Here is a 22742-nt window from a genome sequence, read left to right as displayed (position 1 = left end):
AAACCTCCTAGGTACTTGGTTGAGAATCGAGTATGGAGCGTCTGCACCGGCTTAAAGAACAAAATATTAGAAATATACAAGCTCGCTTCATAATCAGAGAGAAAGGCAACGGACATCAAAGACTAGAGGTCGCAATCAAGGCTTAGCTAATTATAATAAAATATAATTTATAAATAAATATAATTTATAAATAAGAAACTACATGCATATGTATGGGGGAGTGTGTATAAGTGTGTAAGAACTTATAACTTTTGAAATGTTGTTTATTTGATATATGAGGAACAGATTTTTACCACTCTTTGACCTAACAAAAGGTAAGGTGGCAACGACCGATGGTTGCTCATTCAGCCTAATAAAAAAATGAACGGTTCTTTTATATGTTTCTAACTCTGTATGCTCATGTGTCATGTCCTATTGTTCGAATGGACGAAAGTGCTCCAGCTCTGAAAGTGTTCGATGCAGTACCCGCTGTTGGTAGCCGAGGAAGAGGGAGACCTCCACTCCGATGGAAGGACCAGGTGGAGAGGGACCTGGCTTCGCTTGGTATAACCAATTGGCGCCAAACTGCCAGAAGGAGAGACGCGTGGCGCGCTGTTGTTGACTCGACTTGTGTCTACGCCAGTCAAGAAGAAGAAGAACTCTTTATACTACAATTAAGTCTCTATAGAATAAGTAAAACATTATTAAATACGAAACTAATAATGCGCCCAAAGGTATGCTACAAATTTTCGAAAAAAATCTGTCATTTTAACAAACACGAAAAATAGATTAACACACAAACAACAAAATGTACATAACAACCAACGACTAACAAACAGTTAAACAAAACATAGAACGAGCAACAAAACAAACAAACACACACATATACATACAGAGACATACAGACACATTGCAACTTGCTTATGCTGTAGCTGTTGTTGTTGTTCCCACTTACATTTGCTTGTGACACACCACACACACCCAATCGGTGGTGCGCGATGTGAACTCACGACACGCTTTGCACACGCGCAACTTGCAGACGCGACACGGTGCACCGCGATTCGTGATGCGCCCCAATTCGGTGTTGCAACGCGCACAATGCCGATTCGATTCGCAATGCAACAGCGGATGATGATGGTTGCCAATGTTTGTGGTTGTTGTTGTATTTGTTGTGCCTGTTGTTGTTGTTAATGTGGTGATTGTTGATGTTATTATTGTTGTTGTTGTTGTCGCCATATTGTGATTGTTCATTTCGTACTGTTGTTGTTGTTGGTTATCTTGTTGTAATGTATATTGCAGTTGGTTCTTTTGTGTGGCATCAAGTGGACCGCCCATGCGCAGAGCGCCCTTCCGACGCAGCGAATACAATTCGGCACGCAAAAGCCTGTCATTTGATTAATCCCATTGATGGATGCATGCAGTGAAGTTCAGTGGGAGGGGGAGGCGTGTAAAATAAATGTTTGCGTGTGTGTTTATGAGAGTGAGTGTAAGTAAGAGAGCGTGTATGTGTGTGAGAGAGAGAGAACGCGCGTGTTTTTTTATAAGAATTCGTAGGTGAGATGTTTCGTTGGTGTTTGTGGTTAATTAACGGCAAAGTTTCGATTGAAAGCCGGTCGTTGTGGTCGATGGGTGGGTGTATGTGTGTTGAAGAGCATAAAGCGTTTGCGTGTATGCGGTTTAGTTGGGCGTTTGTTTCGTGGTTGATTTTCGTTGTGAAAAGTTTGTTCATTGGTGGAGTGTTGGTGTTGGTGAGTAGGTGGTAGGATGCATTAGCGTGATTGTTGTATTTTTTTTTCAATTTGGTAAAGTTGTTGTACATTCAGTTGGTGTCATGTTGACGTGTTAAACAATTAAAATCGAAGTGGCGAAAGCAAAGCAGAAATAAAAGAGAATAGAAAAGAAGTAGAGTAAACAAGTGTAGCAGCGCAGCAAAAAGGGATGAAAAGAGAAGAAAAAGAGTATTAGTAAGTTTAGTTTTGCTAAGAATCTGTTTGGTTTTTTTAATTAGTAAAATTCTCTTGTAAACATATATAGTAGTGTTATTGTAATAGTATAGTAGTATATAAGTGCATTGGAGTACAGTTATACAAAGTTTGACATTTTCAGGTAGACGACACCTTCTAACAAATAATTGTGCTGGTATAAAATTGATTTTTTTATTGAAATCTTCTAGAAATATCAAGATTCCATATGTAAAGTGTAATATATTTTAATAGTTTTATGAATAGATCTTGAGAGGATCTTGTTCAATCAAGAATAAGCATCATTGCACCATGAGTAGACCAGGTGGTAATCATCTGTGGAAATTTGACATGGTGGAGGAGTCGACGATGCTGATTGGATATTACTTAGAATCTAGAATACAATTTAACTATGATCTTTATGAAAACAGTCGAAATGTATTCGGATTTCGTACTTTATTTGGATCATGTAATCCTTACTCAATTTGAAATCGTATTAAAATTTTTCCCCTTTCAGATTTTTCGTATAAGGCAGTTCATAGAAACTACTCTATTAATAAAATTGTTTTCAAATAAATGATACCTTTTTCATCTTTTACACTAACTTATCTCGATCAATATAAATGAAGGACCTCTCCGAGCCGTTCGATACCAAACGAGGCTTCAGACAGGGTGACTCACTATCATGCGACTTCTTCAATCTATTACTGGAAAAAATAATACGAGCTGCAGAACTAAATAGAGAGGGTACTATCTTCTACAAGAGTGTACAGCTCCTGGCGTACGCCGATGATATTGATATCATCGGAAGCAACAACTGCGCCGTCTGTTCTGCTTTTTCCAGACTAGATAAAGAAGTGAAGCGTATGGTTCTGGTGGTGAATGAGGACAAGACGAAATATCTCCTGTCAACAAACAAACAGTCAGCACACGTCTTGGCTCCCACGTCACTGTTGACAGCCATACCTTTGAAGTAGTAGATAGTTTCGTCTACTTGGGAACCAGCGTTAGCAACACCAACAATGTCAGCCTTGAAATCCAACGGAGAATCACTCTTGCCAACAGGTGTTACTTTGGACTGAGTAGGCAATTGAACAGTAAAGTCCTCTCTCGGTGAACAAAAATCAAACTCTACAAGTCGCTCATTATTCCCGTCCTAATGTATGGCGCCGAAGCGTGGACAATGACAACATCCGATGAGACGACTCTTGGGGTTTCGAAAGGTTTTGAGCTGTACGATTTATACGACGACATTGACATAGTTCAGCGAATAAAAAGACAGCGGCTACGCTGGCTAGGTCATGTTGTACGAATGGATGAAAACACTCCATCTCTGAAAGTGTTCGATGCAGTACCCGCTGGAGGAAGCCGCGGAAGAGGACGACCTCCACTCCGGTGGAAAGACCAAGTGCAAAGTGACCTGGCTTCACTTGGTGTTTCCAGTTGGCGCCAAAAAGCAAAAAGGGGGATCGAGTGACGCGCTCTGGTGGATTCGGCTATAATCGCTTAAGCGGTTTCTACGCCAAATATATATATATATATATGTCTAATACAAGTCAAATCGAAACAATCAGAATACAATTAGAAAATAGTACCTTAGGATAAGCCGATATTATAAAAAGAAGTAATTACACTTAATAGATCTTAATAGACTTTTCGCACAGCCAAATTAATTTAATACATTAAGATTATAATTGAGAAACCAGTTTTTTCCTTTCGCACAGCCGGCTACTAGATTAATGATAAGCTGTTATACATTTTCGTTTTTGCTGTTCATAAGAAGTTGTTAAGTTTCACCAGAAGATTGCTTTTATGAAATCAATATTAATAATTTTTAACAAAATTTCCAGTGTGGACAACAACACGCAGAGCTGGATTTCAGTTTCAATTCGATTCGTATTATATGAAAAATTAATATAGTCAAATAAGATTCGATTTTTCTTTTGTTACCATAAATTTAAAACAGCGCTTTAATCGAGTAAAAATATCAATTAACCGCGATCAATTAACTACAATGCAAAAAGGCTTTGTAACTGTCGAAATTATTTTACCGAATATTCCAGGAGCCTGTTAGAAGTTTTATCAAATTACATGTGGTCTCTGATTATTGAGTATAATCTAAAACATAATTTTAACTCAATTTGATTTGAAAGCGATTACACTTTTAGCGTTTTAGACAGGAGCTAATAGATCAATTAACCGGCCTCTGTTCGATTAGAACGCTTATTAAAATCGATTTACCATACAAAATAAAATCTACATTTATATTTCATTGAATTTTAATTGACTTGAAAATGAAATGCCACATCTCCGACAAAGACGTACGATATACGTTCTTTGTCTGCGATTGACTGCATTTTTTGATGATGAAAAAAGCTACAGTAGATGTCGCTGCTAAAAATATCAATGAGTTAATGAATCTTACCAACTCCTTATGAAAAGCAAACAGAAAAATGTATAACAGCCGATCGGTTATCGAGTAGCCGGCAGTATAAAAGGCAAAAAAGGGTTTCTCAATAAAAATTTGAATTGATCGATTAATTTTGCAGTCTAAAAAATTAAGTATTACGCTCATGATTATTGTGTAGATACGAGTATATATTTTAGCAACTGCGATTTTATTGTAATTAATACATATTTGAATGACTTTGGTATACATTGTAGAATCCAGTACAAGATAAAAAATATTCAAAAAATACCAAATTTTACATAAAATAACTCCAGATACTTAAAAGACGACATTTTAAAAATAAATCCCATGAAAATCGATTGAATCATACATAATATTTGTACAACTATTTGAAGTTTACATAATGTATGTTAAACAAACAAGTGTGTAAAAGTAAATTCTGTGTAAACATGGTAGAACACTGACGACGAACGCAGAGAAAAGTGTCAATTAATTAAAATGTACACCAATTCATTTGCCAAATTTGATTTATGGCACGATTTCGGCGATTTGAGAAATGACTTACAAAGCCTTTAGGAGGGAGAAGTTTATCGCCTGTGCACGAAATGTAATGAAAAAGCAAATTCAGATTAAAGAGTGCATATCGACGCCGAACGAACATCAATCTCTTCAACTGATTAAGAAATTTACGCTTTGTGAATAGACGTAAAAAAAATACTAAAATAAATAATTGTATGTTATAGCAAATAAGTATTTACTTAATTGGAGTGAGTATATATACATATATCTGGTATATATTTATGAACATTTCCGAAATAAATAAAATAAATTTATCAATGTCCGATAATATTCAATTGCTAAATGTTTTACCAAAAGTTTTTTCAACGAGAAGTGTTCGATAATAAGCAGGGATTTGGAAAGTTCGTGAAACTGATATTTTTAATACTGAATCAAGCAAATTTAATATTGGATGGAATATTGAATAAAAATATATTGTGATTTTGAATATTTAACATTGACAATGAATATTGGATATATGATATTGGATTTTAATGCTGAAATTGGTCTTAAAATTGATATTGATAGATAGGCATATATTTTGAAATTAGAGCTTTAACAATGGCAAAAAAATATGGTAAAAATATAATGAAACAAAATTTACAAAATCCAAATTACCCTGGTAAAATGCTTGAACTTGATAGAATGTATTACAGGGTGCTATATATATGTATATAAATGTGTCACGTGCAAATTTCAATTGAGACTCTTGGCTATGGCTAATACGATGCTTATGAAAAACTTCAGCAATTTATTTATTACATCTAGAAATAGTATTAAATGTACACCAAAAAAATACCGACAAGCAGACGAGAGAATTCAATTGCTCGCAGTCATCTATCATCCTGACAGCAGCGCTTGTGGAAAAAGTACTCGCATAAACTCCAACAAATAATCAACTGATATAATTCGTGTCTCTGTGTGTGTCGTCAGTAGTTAGACAGGTTTTTATTTATTTGTCGGCAACTGAACCATTGAAATTAGGTCACAACAAGCTGGAGTAAGCCGAAACGGTTTGCGCAAGCAGCAGAACGACAAATTCGCTGTTGAAATCGCAAAAAAAAAATTAGTGAAAAATGGTGAAAGAAAAAGCGAAAAAAATCGTGTTTTATGGTTGGTCTTTTAAAGTAATTAAAAATTACAAGCGCCAGCTAAAGGTGAGCGCACATATTTCTGAAAGGATTGCTTGTTACTTAAGGCGTAGGGTAAGCCAACAAATGAAGCAAGCAGTTAAAAAATTGTGTAAATTTAATGGAAGCTCTCACTCACGCTTCGCTCATTTCACTGCTGTGTTTGTGTTGCATTTGAGGAAATTTCGTAAGGATTACGCGTTAATTTAAAATGTAAACTTTCTTGCTGCTTGGATTACAGTTAATTAAAGTGATTTATTTTATTTAAACTTGGTTTGAGATTTTTCATATATTATTTTCAAGAACTTTCATGATTAAATCATGTTGTTTTGAAGTTTAATGCTTACATCAGTGCATTTTACATATTTCTATGAAAGCTAAATGAATACGTAATCCTTTATATATATGGATGTCACTTTTATATACTACTAGTATAACTGTATAATTCAGTTTTCATACTAAGGGTGAAAATATTAGTTGTAAATCACTTATTGAATCAAATTTTATATGAATAGTAACCTAAAAAACAATTTCGACTATTTTGAATGGAATGAAGATAGGGAGAATTAAAAATAAGAATAAGAAATAAAAAAGATTGCCTATATTTAGGCGCATTTCGAATTTATCCAAGTCACACACCTAGATAAAGTTTCTACAATAATTTTTATAGCTGTTTTTCAAAAAAAAAAAACAAAGATATAAATAAAATCAATCAGGCATTCCAAAATGTTTAAAAGAACCATACGAGTCGTTTTAGAAGAAGAAGAAGAGAGAAATCAAGTTAATCTAAATTAATCTACCACTGAAAGTATGGGGTGTTGAAAGAAACTTGATACTGGTCTTTACTTGGTCTTTAATGACGATGAAGAAGATTGAACTGTCGACTGCCGACAAGAATTTACTTGGTGAGGCGATATTTTAAATACATCTATAATCTGTATATCCCAGATTTGGAGAAAATTAGTAGTAAATCAAAAATGTACTTTTATAATAACCTAAAAAGCAATATGGACTGAGTTGAACGGAAAAAAGTTTGAGAATCCAAAAGAAAGAATGACAGTTAAAAACTGTTGCCTACATTTAGGTGCATTTCGAATTTATACAAGTCGCACACCTACATAAAGTTATATAACAATATTTATGGCAGTTTTACAAAAAAAGATATAAATAAAATTAGTCAGGCATTCCATAATGTTTAAAAGAACGATATGAGTCTTTTTAGAAGAAGAGGTAAAGCTAAGTTATGAATTCATCTAATCTAATCTACTACTGAAAGTATGGGGTGTTGAAATAAACTTGGTACTTGTCTTTAATGACGATGAAGAAGATTGGACTGTCGACTGCCAACAAGTACTTACTTTGGCGATAGATTAAATATATCAGCTAAATTTAGCTATTCCACATTATTTTTCATGAACGAATAGATATAAGTTATTTTTCTGTGGTTCTTCTGTTCCTACCTTTGCTTTGGATGTAAAGACAACCGATTAAAAATGACATTGGTCTACTTTATATACTGAACGAGAGCTGGAAGAGACTTCCTTACTTTACTTATAATGCTTATTCAACATTTTCGAATAATGTTCATAAAATATAAATGTATAAGGTATCGCGCCATAAGTCCTACATGTCAGTATCATATTTTCAATGTTCATAAACTTTAAATATTTCTTCCAAGATATTGTACTGAAAATAGAAATAATAAAGTCAAGTGATACACAAAATATACGAAGTTTTAAATATTTGAAAGTAAGTAATTTTCTGTCGCTTTTTTCGGCTTAAAAAATTCTGGGAACAAATACTTTAATTACATTTTTTGTGAATGAGTGTACGAGAAAAAGTCTTTCTGCTAAAACTCAAGAGAAAATGCTACCATGATGGACTATGAAATGTGTTTACGCGTATACAAAAATAGCTTTCGGGGTTGTGCTCTGAAAAAAACATCAATCTTGCCACACATGCTTTATGTATTGTAGAAGCACTGGTGCCTAGGTGCTTATGTAGCCTAACGTAAAAGCAATAGCCAAAGCGCATTAAGGACACCTCTGTTGAAGTAGGTGGACTAGCATGTCTGCAGTTGTCTACGCCAACACTCTCAGGATTACAGCAAAAGGTATACAACAAAAAAAAAGAAAAAAAAAGCATAACAAAAAACGTCGAAAATTACGCATAAAAAATACGGCTATTGAAAGGTGGAACAAAAACCCAAAAAAAAAGAGAATAAAAGTTGAGAAATATACACAGAAAAGGTACACGTGTTTCACTAACATGCTTTTGCCCTAGGCAGTATGTTGCTATTGGCTATAGTATTGGTCTATAGCATGTGATGGAGTTCATATATGTAGACTTGAATGGATGTACTCGTATTGTAACAGAGTATGGTCAAGCTAGTTGTCATACTGTATATGTAATTCAATATATATCTAAATGAAATGTATACCCATGCATATGCATTAGTCATATCAACACATAAATCTCTTATTTGACCTTTCACACACAGACACACTCTCACGCACAATATTCTACACACTGAGCCATGGCTTTGGTTGCCATTTAAGAGCTCTGCTTTACTCTGCGCTGGTATGTAGTCGACCACAACTTTTCCATTTGGTCAGTCAACAATTTCATCGCCTTTGACATGTCAGGCGTGACCTAAAGCAGCTTAACATTTAAATATCTAAATATAAATGCATAACAATTTGCAGTGTGTTGGAATTTCTTAAAACTCAAAATAGAAATATACAAATTACGCTCTCGCTCTCTACACTACTCCTCCTTCTCTCTCCAGCAATATATGTATGTATTTCCAAGTAAAAGAGATTTGGCTTTCATTTGACATTTATGCATAAGTTATTCTAATACTTCTATGCATTAATAGCTAGCTTTCAAGATTTTGTCCACTGGCTATATAAAGCGAATCACTGCTAAAGACGAAAATCACCCACAAAGCTACTCCCTACCTGCAAACATAGATTTGAGGTGTTTATTTTTTTAGGAATCACCGAGAAAGTGTGTTGACAATAAAATAGTTTAGTATGTAGTAAATTAAGTCGAATGTGGCGTTTGATATGAAGATTTGCTGTAGCCTGCTTTTAGGCGCACACTTAAGTGCGACACATTCGGCGCTATGTGCTGTTGTTACTCATACGACATGACGCGCTTCTGTTTGAATAGCCAAAGAACTAGCGTGTTTGCGCAAATATTTATACTTATATATATGCATGCGTGCTTTAATCGGCTTTGTGGTGCTCAGAAATGCAATAAAATGTTTACGACTGCATGCGAAATGAAGTGAAAATTTAATGTTCATTTAATCAGTTATTGCATGCTTGAGCCGAAATATTCAAAATTGCATGTGTACGAGTATTTTGTTTAATACTATAATAATTCTCTTAATACTATAATAATAAAGAAATAATAAGACAATCTCAAATAATACAGTTTTTCAAGTAATTTCAAAGCTGTATTCTTGGTCATAAAAATAATGACATTAATATTTTTTGGCATATTTTGCTATATAGGAACTTTAGCTAAATCTTTGTTAATATATAATGAATAAATATAATTTAAGGTTTATTACTTAAAGCCAAAAGATTTCGTTAAAATTATAAATTTTACTAGTGTATATCATATTTATATTTATATAATTTCATTAAGGGATTAGGGGTAGACAGGATTTTCAAAAAATCAATATTTTTTGCATTTTCGTTAAGTGTAATATCTCAAAATTATTCTCTGAAAATTTTAAGTTGATCCGATAATTACTTTTCGAGTTATTCGACAAATAACAAAGAGCATTCGGCCACTCCAATACGCTAGTGTGCCCCTTTAAATGCGTTTTTCTCAAAACTATTTTTTTTGAACTGGCGACAACTGTAACTTGAAAACCGCTCAGTAGATTTTAATGAAATTTTTACAGCTCTTAGATTACATAATTATCGAGGCTTTTTCTTTTTTCAAAAATTTTGATTTTTAAAGACCAAAAACCAAATGTCGATTTATTCCAGAAAATCTGGAAAAAAAATTTACGGAGGCCGCCATTTTGTTAATTTTTGAAAAAATAAAGCTTTGATCCTGCCCAGGATTATATATTTATAAAACTAATTTTTCTTATCCGATTGATTTTAGATGAATCTACAAGAACTTATGATTATCACCGCAAGCACTTTTTTGGAACAGGATGAACACAAACAGCTATAACTTTGGAAATTATAATTTTTTTTTTAATTTTCGTGGCTTCAAGTCAAAACATTGTATAACAATGCCATATTATTACTTTTGTAAAATAAAATGATTTAATTGCAAAAGGAATAACTGAAAATTGTAATTTTTCATGTCTCTGACTACCCCTAACCCCTTAAGATAGAACCCAATTGCGCCATATATTCTAAAGAAAGGCCACAAGAATAACGAAAATTATTATATATATTATATAGGAGCTGGGGTAATTGCTAGATCTAAGCTACATGTATAATATATTATACTAAGATTATACTTTCAAATGAATTGCTAAAATATCTTAGCGATAACTACGGTGTAAAGCCGATGGAATTTTGAAAATCATAATATTAGCTATATGGGAGCTAGGAGAATTAATGAAAAGAGTTAACCCGGTTTCGGCAAACTATTAAAAGGAAAAGATTTTTTCTGAATTTCATAAAATATTTGCAATATAATTGAACTTCCCTAACTCGAATCACAATAATTGAAAAAAAAACTTAAAAGAAACTTCGAGTTAAAGAGACTTTGGAGTTACGGAAGGTATTTTGTATGATTGGAGGCCTTCCTCTTCCTCGGCTTCCTCCGGCGGGTACTGCATCGAACACTTTCAGGGCTGGAGCGTTTTCGTCCATCCGGACAACATGACCTAGCCAGCGTAGACGCTGTCTTTTTATTCGCTGAACTATGTCAATGTCGTCGTATAACTCGTACAGCTCATCGTTCTATCGTCTGCGGTATTCGCCGTTGCCAATGTTCTGAGGACCATAAATCTTGCGCAAAGTTTTCCTCTCGAAAACTCCTAGTGTCGTCTCATCTGATGTTGACATCGTCCAGGCTTCTGCACCCTAAAGCAGGACGGGAATGATAAGCAACTTGTAGAGCTTGATTTTGGTTCGTCGAAAGAGGACTTTACTTTTCAATTGCCTACTCAGCCCAAAGTAGCACCTGTTGGCAAGAGTTATTCTGCGATGGATTTCGAGGCTGACATTGTTCGTGTTGTTGATGCTGGATCCCAGGTATACGAAATTATCTACGACCTCGAAGTTATGACTGTCAACAGTGACGTGGGAGCCAAGACGCGAATGCGCCGACTGTTTGTTTGATGACAGGAGATATTTCGTCTTGTCCTCATTCACCTCCAGACCCATTCGCTTCGCCTCCATATCCATGCGGGAAAAAGCTATACTATATGGTATGTTCAAAAAATAACGGAAATTTTCGTTAAAAAAATCATTTGACGACATTAAAGTTGTTGCCTTTAAATTAATCACCATTCGACATTATGCACTTATGCCAGTGTTTTTTCCAGTTGTCGAAATACTTCTCGATTTTAGGGATAGCCTTGGCTCTTTCAGTGAATTCTTGTATGCTAGTAAAAAGACTGGCTTTCTTGCAAGGTTCTCTTTATTTTTGGAAGTAGAGAAAAGTCACACGGAGCCATATCTATCCAAATTGGGTACTGGGACATCGTTACAATATTATTTTTGGCCAAGTATTCATGAACAAGCACCGAAGTGTGAGCTTTTAACAAATGAAAATCGCCAAGCTCGTAAAAACACGTCTAATCTTAGTTGCTGCTATAGACGAAATAAGCAATGAATAGAGCTGAGAAATTTCTCGTACTTCGGAAGCATTTATATCAATTCAATAGAATAAAAAAATGTTGATAATTGGACATGGAATTGGATAAATTTTACAATTCTCGTTATTTTTTGAACACACCACGTATGTGTAACAAAACTTGTATCCGGCTTACTAAATTCAATGAAATACTGTATGCAGTATTATCAAGAATAATATCACATTACTGCAATCGCCTTTAGCACTAGCATTAGGCCTAATGTCAAGCGTTATTATTGTCATATTCTGTTGTTGTTTTACATGCGTTCTTCTAGAATAACAAGCAATTAAGCCATGACCCAACTAGTATTGGCTATTTGACGGTCACTAAAGTGAGCACACAATGCCACCTCTACAAACACACACACACACATTTAGGCAACAAAAATAAACACTAATTACATGCTTACACAGCCGGGAGCTGGAGCACGACCAGCTGGCGGCCGAAAGGTGTGCTTGCGGCGCCGCCACAGCCAACCAACCAACATGATTGATTCGCCTACAAAATTGAGTGTTTTACAACACAAAAGGGCACATTTTGGGACATTTAGCGCTCCTGTTGAGTTTGCTGTGCCCGAAAGCGTTACACGAAATTGTTAGTGAGAATATGACAAATGTGCGCTATGGTAATATTATATCAAACTGCTGGGCGTTGGAGGCGCACTCTGGAGTGACATGAGGCAGCGCACAGCTGTGCGTCCAAACAATTTTCATTAGCGGCATTTCAATGTGCCACATACTGGGTCTAACAAGAATATTACATTTCGCATTGCTGTTGGCTGTTGGCTTTTGTTTTTTTTTTTTTTGCTTTTTGTATTAAATATTAATGAAATTGTTTACCCAACACATGTTTAGTTGGGGCAATATATTGTACTACACTCTACTCCCAAACACTTGCTTCTTTCATTATCATTGTGACCGTTAACACTCGCCTGGCTACCTGCATGCGACAATTGTTGGTGTTGCTGTTGTTGTTGCTGTTGATGTTAGTGTAATTAGTTTTTCTAGCACAATTGTGCCTCTGGGTATTGATTTTCACCTTTTGCTCTGTTTTAATCTAATATGTTTTACCTGTCAATTGTACGAGGACACTAAACGTAGCGCACTTATGGAGTTGTCTACATGAAATTATGTTCGTAGTTGAAATACAAATGTCATATATTAATACGGTAGATCCATCTAGTCTGCTTTCGGTGAAATATTTGCGTATGTTCGTTTTAATTCATTTACTTCAACCGATTGAATTCCCATGTTCAATGGCATATGGTAGATATAGTATTTATTTGTGCATATCTGCTGTTCATTGATTCAATTTAAATATTTTATTTTATCAAAAAAAAAAAAAGTATTTCTAGAGAATTGTTAGGGAGGCTTGCAAAAACTGAATACTTGAATATTTTAATTCAAATTACTATTTTTATTGTTTGACAAATTTATTATTGATTTTATTTATTAACATTAATAGAATATTTTCGAATTAAGTTGTTCGATATTCTGTTATATATTTTTATACTCTCGCAACAAAGCTGCTAAGAAACTATTATAGTTTTGTTCACATAACGGTTGTTTGTGTCACCAAGAAATAAAAGAGTTAGATATGGGGTTTTATATATAAATGATCAGGACGACGAGTGGAGTTGAAATTAGGATGTCTGTCCGTCCGTCCGTGCAGCGGATAACTTTAGTAAAAATTGAGATATCTTAATGAAACTTGGAACACATGTTCCTTGGGACCGTGAGAAGGTTGCTTTCGAAAATGAAAAACACATAAAGTGTCATAACTAAGCCATAAATAAAGTTATAAAAGTAAAATTTGGAACATAGGATCCCCATAGTAAGGGCATATTTGGATGTAATTTTTTTGAGGAAGTGAGCGTAGTGTAGGATCCCCCAAATCGGTTATTTGTATATATCTCGCAAACTAATGAAACTATGTAAACCAAACTTTCTGCAGTCGGTTCTCTTACGTTCCTCACCACACATCATGAAAATAGTTGAAATCGGATAATAACCACGCCCTATGGGAGGTTAGGTTGAAAATTACTAAAAGTGAGTTAACTCACTAACGAAGAACGTCAGAAACACTAAATTTTACAGAAGAAATAGCAGAAGGAAGCTGAACTAAGAATTTTTTACAAAATGAAAATTTTGTATCCATATCTCAGGAACTACTCAATCGATTCGAATAAAATTCGATATATAATATTTTCTTGACACCCTGATGACACGTGTGGAAAATGCAAATGATATGAAATCGGTTCACAACCACGACTGCTTTCTATACAACTAAATTTTGAATTCCATCTGATTCCTTCACTTTGAAAAACTTTACACAAATACTGTATATGATCTGTGGCATCACTTGTGAAAAAATTGTCGAAATCGGACTATAGCTTTTCAAAGCCCCGAATATCGTGCGCCATGGTAATTTTCGGTAAATCTCTCAGGTATCTTAATTTAATTCAGAGGAAATATTTTTCTTCTAATAGTGTGTCTCTGTACCAGAAATGGTTTAAATCGGGTCATAACTTCCCCTAGCTCACCATATACTTAATTATAGGATTTTCAAATTGGGTCAAATTGTGTGTTATCTTAATAAAAATATATCAATAATTTGCTAGAGTACAAACTGTTCGGTTGCACTCGAACTTGGCCTTTCCTCACTTGTTTAACTTTACATATATTACATATAGTAAATATAATAAAATAACTAGCAATTATGTTCAAAAAAATATGATATGATGCCAGGGTTTTGGCGATCCGTTAGGAGTATTTGGGTGCCACAAAGGGTAGTCGAAGCTATCTACATGAGACTCATTGCAGTTGCGCACATCTACCAATTCACCACTACCATTAACTATCTCGAAAATAGTTGTTAAGTAACCTGTAATATCAACAGTCGAATATTACTCCCGTGTCTTATTTGCTACCATAATACTAGGGATGTATGGCTAGTATTTTTTACTACGTCAACAATGTTAAGATTTCATGATAACAATTGTTTAGGCTGAATAGTAAGGAAGATATGCACCCAGATGTTTCAGCTACTTTAATATCAGTTATTATATTATTTAATTTGTTAATGATATTATTACACTAAATTATAATTAATATTTTCATTAAGAAAATTTAGACCTCGACTGTTGTTCCATAGATTTAATTTAATTAACATTTCACCAATAAAACATGTCTGATCTTGCCAAAACTCGAACTACACTAAGAGAAAGCGAACGCATCAAGTACTCAGAATTCTATATTCGACAACCGCTTATTTGTTTAGCAAACAAAATTTGCAATATTTAGGTCTGTGGGTACCTGGTCGCTAAACGACGTCTAAAGACTTAGTCATTAACACAAGGTTGATCATAATCCACGATTAAAGCATGAACTTTTTATACTCTCGCAACCTGTTGCACAGAGTATCATAGTTTTGTTCACATAACGGTTGTTTGTGTCACCAAGAAATATAAGAGTTAGATATGGGGTTATATATACATAAATGATCAGGATGACGAGTAGATTTGAAATCCGGATGTCTGTCCGTCCCTCTGTCCGTCTGTCCGTCTGTCCGTGCAAGCGATAACTTGAGTAAAAATTAAGATATCTTAATGAAACTTGGAACACATGTTCCTTGGCACCCTGAGAAGGTTGCTTTCGAAAATGGGCAAAATCGGTCCACTGCCACGCCCACAAAATGGAGGAAACCGAAAACCTATACATTGTCATAACTAAGCCATAAATAAAGTTATGAAAATGAAATTTGGAACATAGGATCCCATTAGGGAGGGGCACATTTGGATGTAATTTTTTTGGAAAAGTGGGCGTGACCCCGCCCTCAAATAAGTTTTTTTTGTATATAATTCGCAAAACAATAAAGCTATATAAGCCAAACTTTCTGCAGTCGTTTCTTTTAGCCATTTCCTTATACAGTCCAAAAATGAAGGAAATCGGATAATAACCACGCCCACCTCCCATACAAAGGTTAGGTTGAAAATTACGAAAAGTGGGTTAACTCCCTAACGAAAAACGTCAGAAACACCAAATTTTACATAAGAAATGGCAGAAGAAAGCTGCACTGAGATTTTTTTACAAAATGGAAAATGGGCGTGGCGTCGCCCACTTATGGGTCAAAAACCATATCTCAAGAACTATTCGACCGATTTCAATGAAATTCGGTATATAACACTTTCTTGACACCCTGATGACACGGGTGGAATATGGGCGAAATCGGTTCACAACTACGTCTACTTCCCATATAACCCAATTTTGAATTCCATCTGATTCGTTCACTTTATAATGTATTCATAAGGAACCAATGAAGCTAGCGGAATAAAACTTTACACAAATACTGTATTTGAGCTGTGACATCACTTGTGGAAAAATTGTCAAAATCGGACCATGACTTTTCAAGGCCCCTGATATCAAACATGAAGAACTCAGTGCCTAAGGTTAATTTTTCACCGAAAATATAGGTAAATCCCTCAAATATTTTAATGTAATTCATTCCCTCTGAATTTTTTTCTTATAACAGTTTCTCTCTGTACCTGAAATGGTAAAAATCGGGTCATAACTTCCCCCAGATCCTATATACCTAATTATAAGTAATATTAAATTAAGTGATCGTATAGTCTTCGATACATTGTATCTTGGTGGTGAAAACGAGTGAAATCGGTTTAGGAATTACCTCAGTCCCCATATACTATTTATGATGATTTTCGTTATTCTATTGAACTTTATGCCGAATATATGGGTCGAATTGTGTTGTCTTTATAAAATTACATCAATAAATTGCGAGAGTATAAAATGTTCGGTTACACCCGAACTTAGCCCTTCCTTACTTGTTTTTATTAGTTTTACAAAAAAAAGCATACTTTTAGGATTAGGCACCTAAATTAAAAAAGAGCAGCTATAAATTCTGAAATAAATATATGGACAAAAAAGTGGCTGGGTAAATAGTTATTTATCTTTAAAACATTTGTTGGTTATATTTGTAATTTCTTAAAAAAATAATAATAATATCAGAAAATATACACATGAGGCCTACAACACTATTCAATAAGAGATAAAATTGTAAAAAGAAAAATAAATTTAATGTTTCGTTTCTTACAAAAAATTTTAGAAAGCTTTCCAGTTATGGTTAATTAAAATATTTATTAAATACTATAAAAAAATCCTTTATTATTTTACAATAAAAATGAAAAATAAATAAAAAGTGAAAAACATTCCGACCAAGATCGAACATGTTATTTAGTTTACTTAAAAAAAACTTTTACCGAAACCTGAAATAATTTATTAGTTAAAAATTTCTTCTCCAGCTTCTTGCTACACTTTCAATGAAATTAGCTTCATAAAGTTTTTTTAGCAATTATTTAAAAGCGCAAGTAAATATGCATACAGTTATCTATTAAATTCGAATTTTATATAACATATGTTCATTTAAATCTGTCTACGTGACAGCCACAGACACAATTCCACGCATGTGTGGGTGCACATCCCTCGTGTGCGTGTGTGTACACATAAAGTTCATCATACGCCTACGCGGACCACTTCCGCTAAACAACCATCGCTCTAAGCGACCAACCAACAATAAAAGCACAACTTTTGATTAAAATTTGCAAAAGCCCTGAGGGCTGCGTGCAAAAAACGGTCAATGAATTTATCGGAATCTGCATGAATTGTTGGCAATAAAAAGCGATTTAGCTTTTAATGTTTGCCAACTGCGTGCAGTGTCTGAGTTTATTTTCACCAAGCGGCTATTTGCGCACGTGTGTGCCTTTATATGGTATATTTTGCAAAATTCTATATTTTCACGCAATATGAGCACGCTGTACTTAGTTGCCCACGTTGATGTGGTCATTTTGTGGCGTTGAATATGCTGTGCAGTTTACATTTTCATTTTAAGGTTGGCAGTTCATGCCTTTGTGTTTGTGTACGTGGCCAGTGACCACTACAAGCACTTCACTTATGTGTGTAATTATTACCGGCATTACAACTTTGTTGCCGCACGCTTTGCCATAACGACAACCATTAAATATATGAAATGCACACGCTCCACAACCGCACATAACGGAAATTTAGTTTGGGGCAGCGTTGTTAGCGCTCGTATTTGATTGCTGGCTGGCACCTGGTGAGTGATAGTTTATGAAATATGAAAATATACCTGTTATTTACCGTTGAAGACATTTATAACTTTATTCAGAATATTATTTTATATTCAAATGAAACTTTGTTGTCCGAGCAAGCGATAATTTGGCACAAAAGGTCACTACAAGGAAAGCTTTTTAAACGAAAGTTACAATATATGTATATATATACCTTTAGTATCTTATCATGAACCAAAATGGATGAAATCGGATAATAATCAAGCCCACGCCCCATACAAAGGATAAGTTGAAAATTGGCAAAAGTGCGTTAACTCACTAACGAAAAACGTCATAAACACTAAATTTCAGAGAAAAGATTATACAAAACGGCTAAACTATTATTTAATATTTTTAAAGAAGTTTTGGGGTAAAAACCTTGTCACTGTATTTTTTTTACAAAATGGCTGCATTCAGATTGGTAAAAAACAATGGAAAATCATATCTCAGGAACTACTCGACCAATTTCAACCAATTCTTGACATCTTCGTGCTAAGTATAGAAAATGAGCGAATCGGTTTACAAACCCGCCTACTTCTCATATAACACCATTTTGAATTTCATTTGATTCGATCACTTTACAATATATATGTACATATGTAAACCAATGAAGATATCGGAATAAAATTTTACTCAAAACAGCATTGGAGGAGTGGCATCGCTCATTTAAATATTGTCGAAATCGGACAACATTTTTTCAAGGTCTCAGATATATAACATGACGACCTCAGTGTTAATGGGTAATTTTTAACGAAAATAGTGGTATTTCTCCAACCTTTCAAAGAAATTCAAAATAATAATTTTTCTTTTAATTATGTGACTCGGTGTCAAAAATTGTTAAAATCGGGTTGTTGTTGTTGTAATGGTAAAATGGTGACAAGACCTGCCTAATTGTCATCGAAGTCATCTAACGGGAGGCACAGGAAAGGAGTTGTTTCGATATGGTCGGACCCAAGGAATATGAGTGTTAGATGAGTAGAGTTAAGGGGGCATGCAAAGAGGTGCTTAGTATCATGCGGGGACTCTTTGCATGCAGGACATATCTTGGGTATGTCTGGATCTATTCTGGATAAGTAGGAGTTTAGTCTTGTACAGTATTCAGAACGAAGTTGCACAATGGTCACTCTAGTTTCGCGAGGCAACTCGAGCTCTGTGTGGTTAAATCGGGTCATAACTTCCGCTAGCGCCCATATATCTAATATTAGGTTTCTCAAATATATCGGTCAATATCTGAAAAAATTAAGTGAGCGCATAATCTTGAGCATAATGTTTCTTGGTGCTGATAATGAATGAAATCGGTCCAGGAATTACTCCAGCCCTCATATGTATACTATATAAACTATTATAAAGAGGAGGGATTTGCATGTATGTATGTTTGCCGATTTCAAAAATACTTTCACCAATGGAAAGCTACATTCATCCCCAGTAAATAGGCTATATTTATTGCTAGAATCTCAACTTTCTGGAAATAGTTCCCAGGTGAGGGTATCAAAAAGATTCCGTGATGGAGAATCTTAATCTGAAACTGAAAATCGTCTTGCAAGCCATTCTCTTCGCGTCGCAATCTCGTAAAGGGCGCCAGAGAGTCGAATAAAGAGCGCACGCAGCTGCTTGCTGAACAAAATTTCAAAACCTCCCAAGTACGCCCTTGAGATTATAAATATTCAAGCTCGCACTAGGGTTTCGAACTCTGTTTGTTTAAACCCGTGCGAAGCCGGAGCGGTGTGCTAGTACTATATAAATTGGTTTCAGTTAATCTAGTAGACTTTGTGTCGAATATACATATGAGTAAAATTGTGTGTTATCTTAATACAATTAAAGAAAGAAATTCCGAGAGTATAAAATGTTCGGTTAAAAGAAATTAATTATCTGTTAACTCCGAGAATTAACTAATTATTTCACAGATTTCTAGTGAGCTTAAGTATATCTACAATTGGCCTACAAAACTGAAATAAAATCAAAGACACAGATTGGACTCAACTGAGTGAAATTTTATGCTCTTAGGAACTTAGGCTAATATTTTTCATACACAAAGTGCTTATAAATGTCCTTTAATCATCTACAACTAAATTAACTTTAAAATCAACATTTCAAAAGTTTTTATAAGCTAAAAAGCACTTGCAAAAGCTGCCAATCATATACTCATAAAAAATATTATGTATTTTCATATTTTTTAAATAAGTTTAACACGATTATTATATAATTATATTAAATTTAATAAATGATATTTTCTTTTAATTACATCCACTACATGCACGCTGCCGTGAGCAATAACAATAACCGCCGTTCTGCGCCAGAGCTGCCTGCCACGCCTTATGCTTAGCCAAGCTCAACAAAAAGCACGCAACACCCACACCAACACCAACACGCGCATATATATGTGTAAATGTGTAATTGCTAAGTACACCTACAGTACAGCAGCCACACACCAACGCTGACACAACGGGACGCTAGTCACCCATGCAAGCACTCAGCCATTTACCACGCCCACAACTTTATGGCACTGGTCAACCGCTGGCGCCCTGTTGAGCTAAGCTGCTGAGCTGCTGAGCTGCTCAATGTATACGAAATATGTGTGCCGTGTAAGCTTGCCATAAATGTGGGCATTTTTCATGCAGCCAAAAAAAACAACTGAAAAAGCGTAGCCACTGCGTATACGTAACATAAAATTTAATATGACTAATGAGAGGTCGGTCGGTATGAGTGCGTGTGTTTCTGTGCTGTTGTGTGAGGGCAAGTCAACAAGCAAATTATTATTATTATTTTTTAGCAACGGTCACACATTTTTTTCGTTGAGTGCACTTAATGAGGCACGTTATGTTTTCCAATTTTTTGTGCTGATTTTTCATGAGTTTAAATTTTAAAATTCGCTTTTTTCATAAATCACTATATTTATACCCTGAGCTGGGTATATTAAGTTTGTCACGAAGTTTATAACACCCAGAAGGAAGCGTCGGAGGCCCTATAAAGTATATGTATGTATATATGATCAGTATGTTGAACTGAGTCGATTTAGCCATGTCCGTCTGTCTGTCTGTCTGTCTGTCTGTCTGTCTGTCTGTATATATACGAACTAGTCCTTCAGTTTTTAAGATATATAAGTTTTGAAATTTTGCAGATGTTATTTTCTCTTCAAGAAGCTGCTCATTTGTCGGAACTGCCGATATCGGATCACTATATCATATAGCTGCCATACAAACTGAAAGATCGGAATCAAGGGCTTCTTTGGAAAACTTCCGCATTTTACTACATATCTTCACGAAATTTGGTGTGAGTTATTGCTCATAGAAATATTTTAATCTCCGAAAAAATTTTTCAGATCGGTTCACTATAGCATATAGCTGTCATACAAACTGAACGATCGGAATCAAGGGCTTGTATGGAAAATTTCCGCATTTTACTACATATCTTCACGAAATTTGGTGTGAGTTACTGCTCATAGAAAGAATTTAATCTCCGAAAAAATTGTTCAGATCGGGTCACTATAGCATATAGCTGCCATACAAACTGAACGATCAGAATCATGGGCTTGTATGGAAAACTTCCGCATTTGAAGTGGTATCTTCACGATATTTGACATGGATTACTGCTTAAGGTAATAATATAATCTCCGAAGAAATTGTTCAGATCGGTTAACTATATAACCTTAATTTTTCTAGCAGACAACCCGGCTAAAAAGAATTAGTAAAATGTTTTCTTTTTTTTTACTTACTTTTTCTTACGTCTTTAGATTTGCTTAAACACAGAGTTACTAAAAGAAATGCACCTGTGAAGGGTATATTAGCTTCGGTTTAGCCGAAGTTAACATTTTATCTTGTTTTTTGTTTTTTTCTTTTCATCGCAGCTTAAGCACTTTTCTCGCTTGCGTGCTTCAGTTAAAATATCGCTTTAACTTACTGCTCTCTCTCTCTCTATTCGCCGTGTTTTTTAGCATGACTGCTCATGTATTTTTAGTTTTTTAATTTGTTTTTTTGCGGTTTTTTGTTTATTTAATGTTTTTATTTACTCCAATGTTCAGTTTAATTTCTCGTATCGTGCCTAAGTGACAATCATGATGAGGGTCCTGCACACTCCATTTGCATAATAACTAAGCGTCGTCCATGTGATAGCCCGGTATATGAAGTCCATGTTACCAACAGTTTCAATTTATTTAAGTACATAAAGCGGATGTTCTTTTTTTATTTTTATTTTTGGTTTTGCCTTTGTGTTTTTTCTTATTTCCTCTCGCTGTTCTAATTTCAATTTTCCACGCAGCTGTTGCGAGTTCAATGCGCCTTTGGCAGTTTACAACTTTCCCGTTGGGTTGCCGTTTTTTAGTTTTGTGTGTAAATAGAAAATTCTTTGAAAGCTTCCTGGAAAACTATACTTCCGTGTTGAAATTGTTTGCAGATTCGTTTGAATTTTATTTTTAAGCATAATAAGTTTTGTTTACCGTAAACATGAATACACATATGCACGTATTACATATGCACGAAATTGTGATTAGGGAGTATACATATCACAAAAAGAAAGATCCATGTTTAAAATTCTTAGTATAATATTTGTCTGATTTCTTTCGAAAAGTTTTCCACTCTTCCTAACGAATTTGCTGTCTCTTTTGGTGTGCAGCTTAACGGAACTATTTGGATTAGTTAACTGTGTGAATTTAATCGGATTTTACTGTATTATCTTTACAGTTTTTATTTAACCGTTATGTAACGGGAAATGTTTTGAAATCACTCTC

At 34.6% G+C, this 22742-nt stretch overlaps 1 protein-coding gene across 2 annotated transcripts in view; it reads right to left on the bottom strand.

Annotated features, from left to right (window-relative positions):
- Nucleotides 1–22742, bottom strand: part of LOC105216776 (serine-rich adhesin for platelets) — a 164715-nt gene that overhangs the window by 57975 nt on the left and 83998 nt on the right. For both annotated transcript variants that reach the window (XM_054225427.1, XM_054225428.1), the window contains exon 3: nucleotides 935–1363. In XM_054225427.1, coding sequence (XP_054081402.1) covers nucleotides 935–1314 — 380 coding nt within the window. In that variant the 5' untranslated portion in view covers nucleotides 1315–1363. The remainder of the gene's footprint in view (nucleotides 1–934; nucleotides 1364–22742) is intronic.

The sequence above is a fragment of the Zeugodacus cucurbitae genome, chromosome 2 (genome assembly GCF_028554725.1).
Source record: "Zeugodacus cucurbitae isolate PBARC_wt_2022May chromosome 2, idZeuCucr1.2, whole genome shotgun sequence".
NCBI lineage: Eukaryota > Metazoa > Arthropoda > Insecta > Diptera > Tephritidae > Zeugodacus > Zeugodacus cucurbitae.
This window is presented reverse-complemented; position numbering and strand designations above follow the sequence as displayed.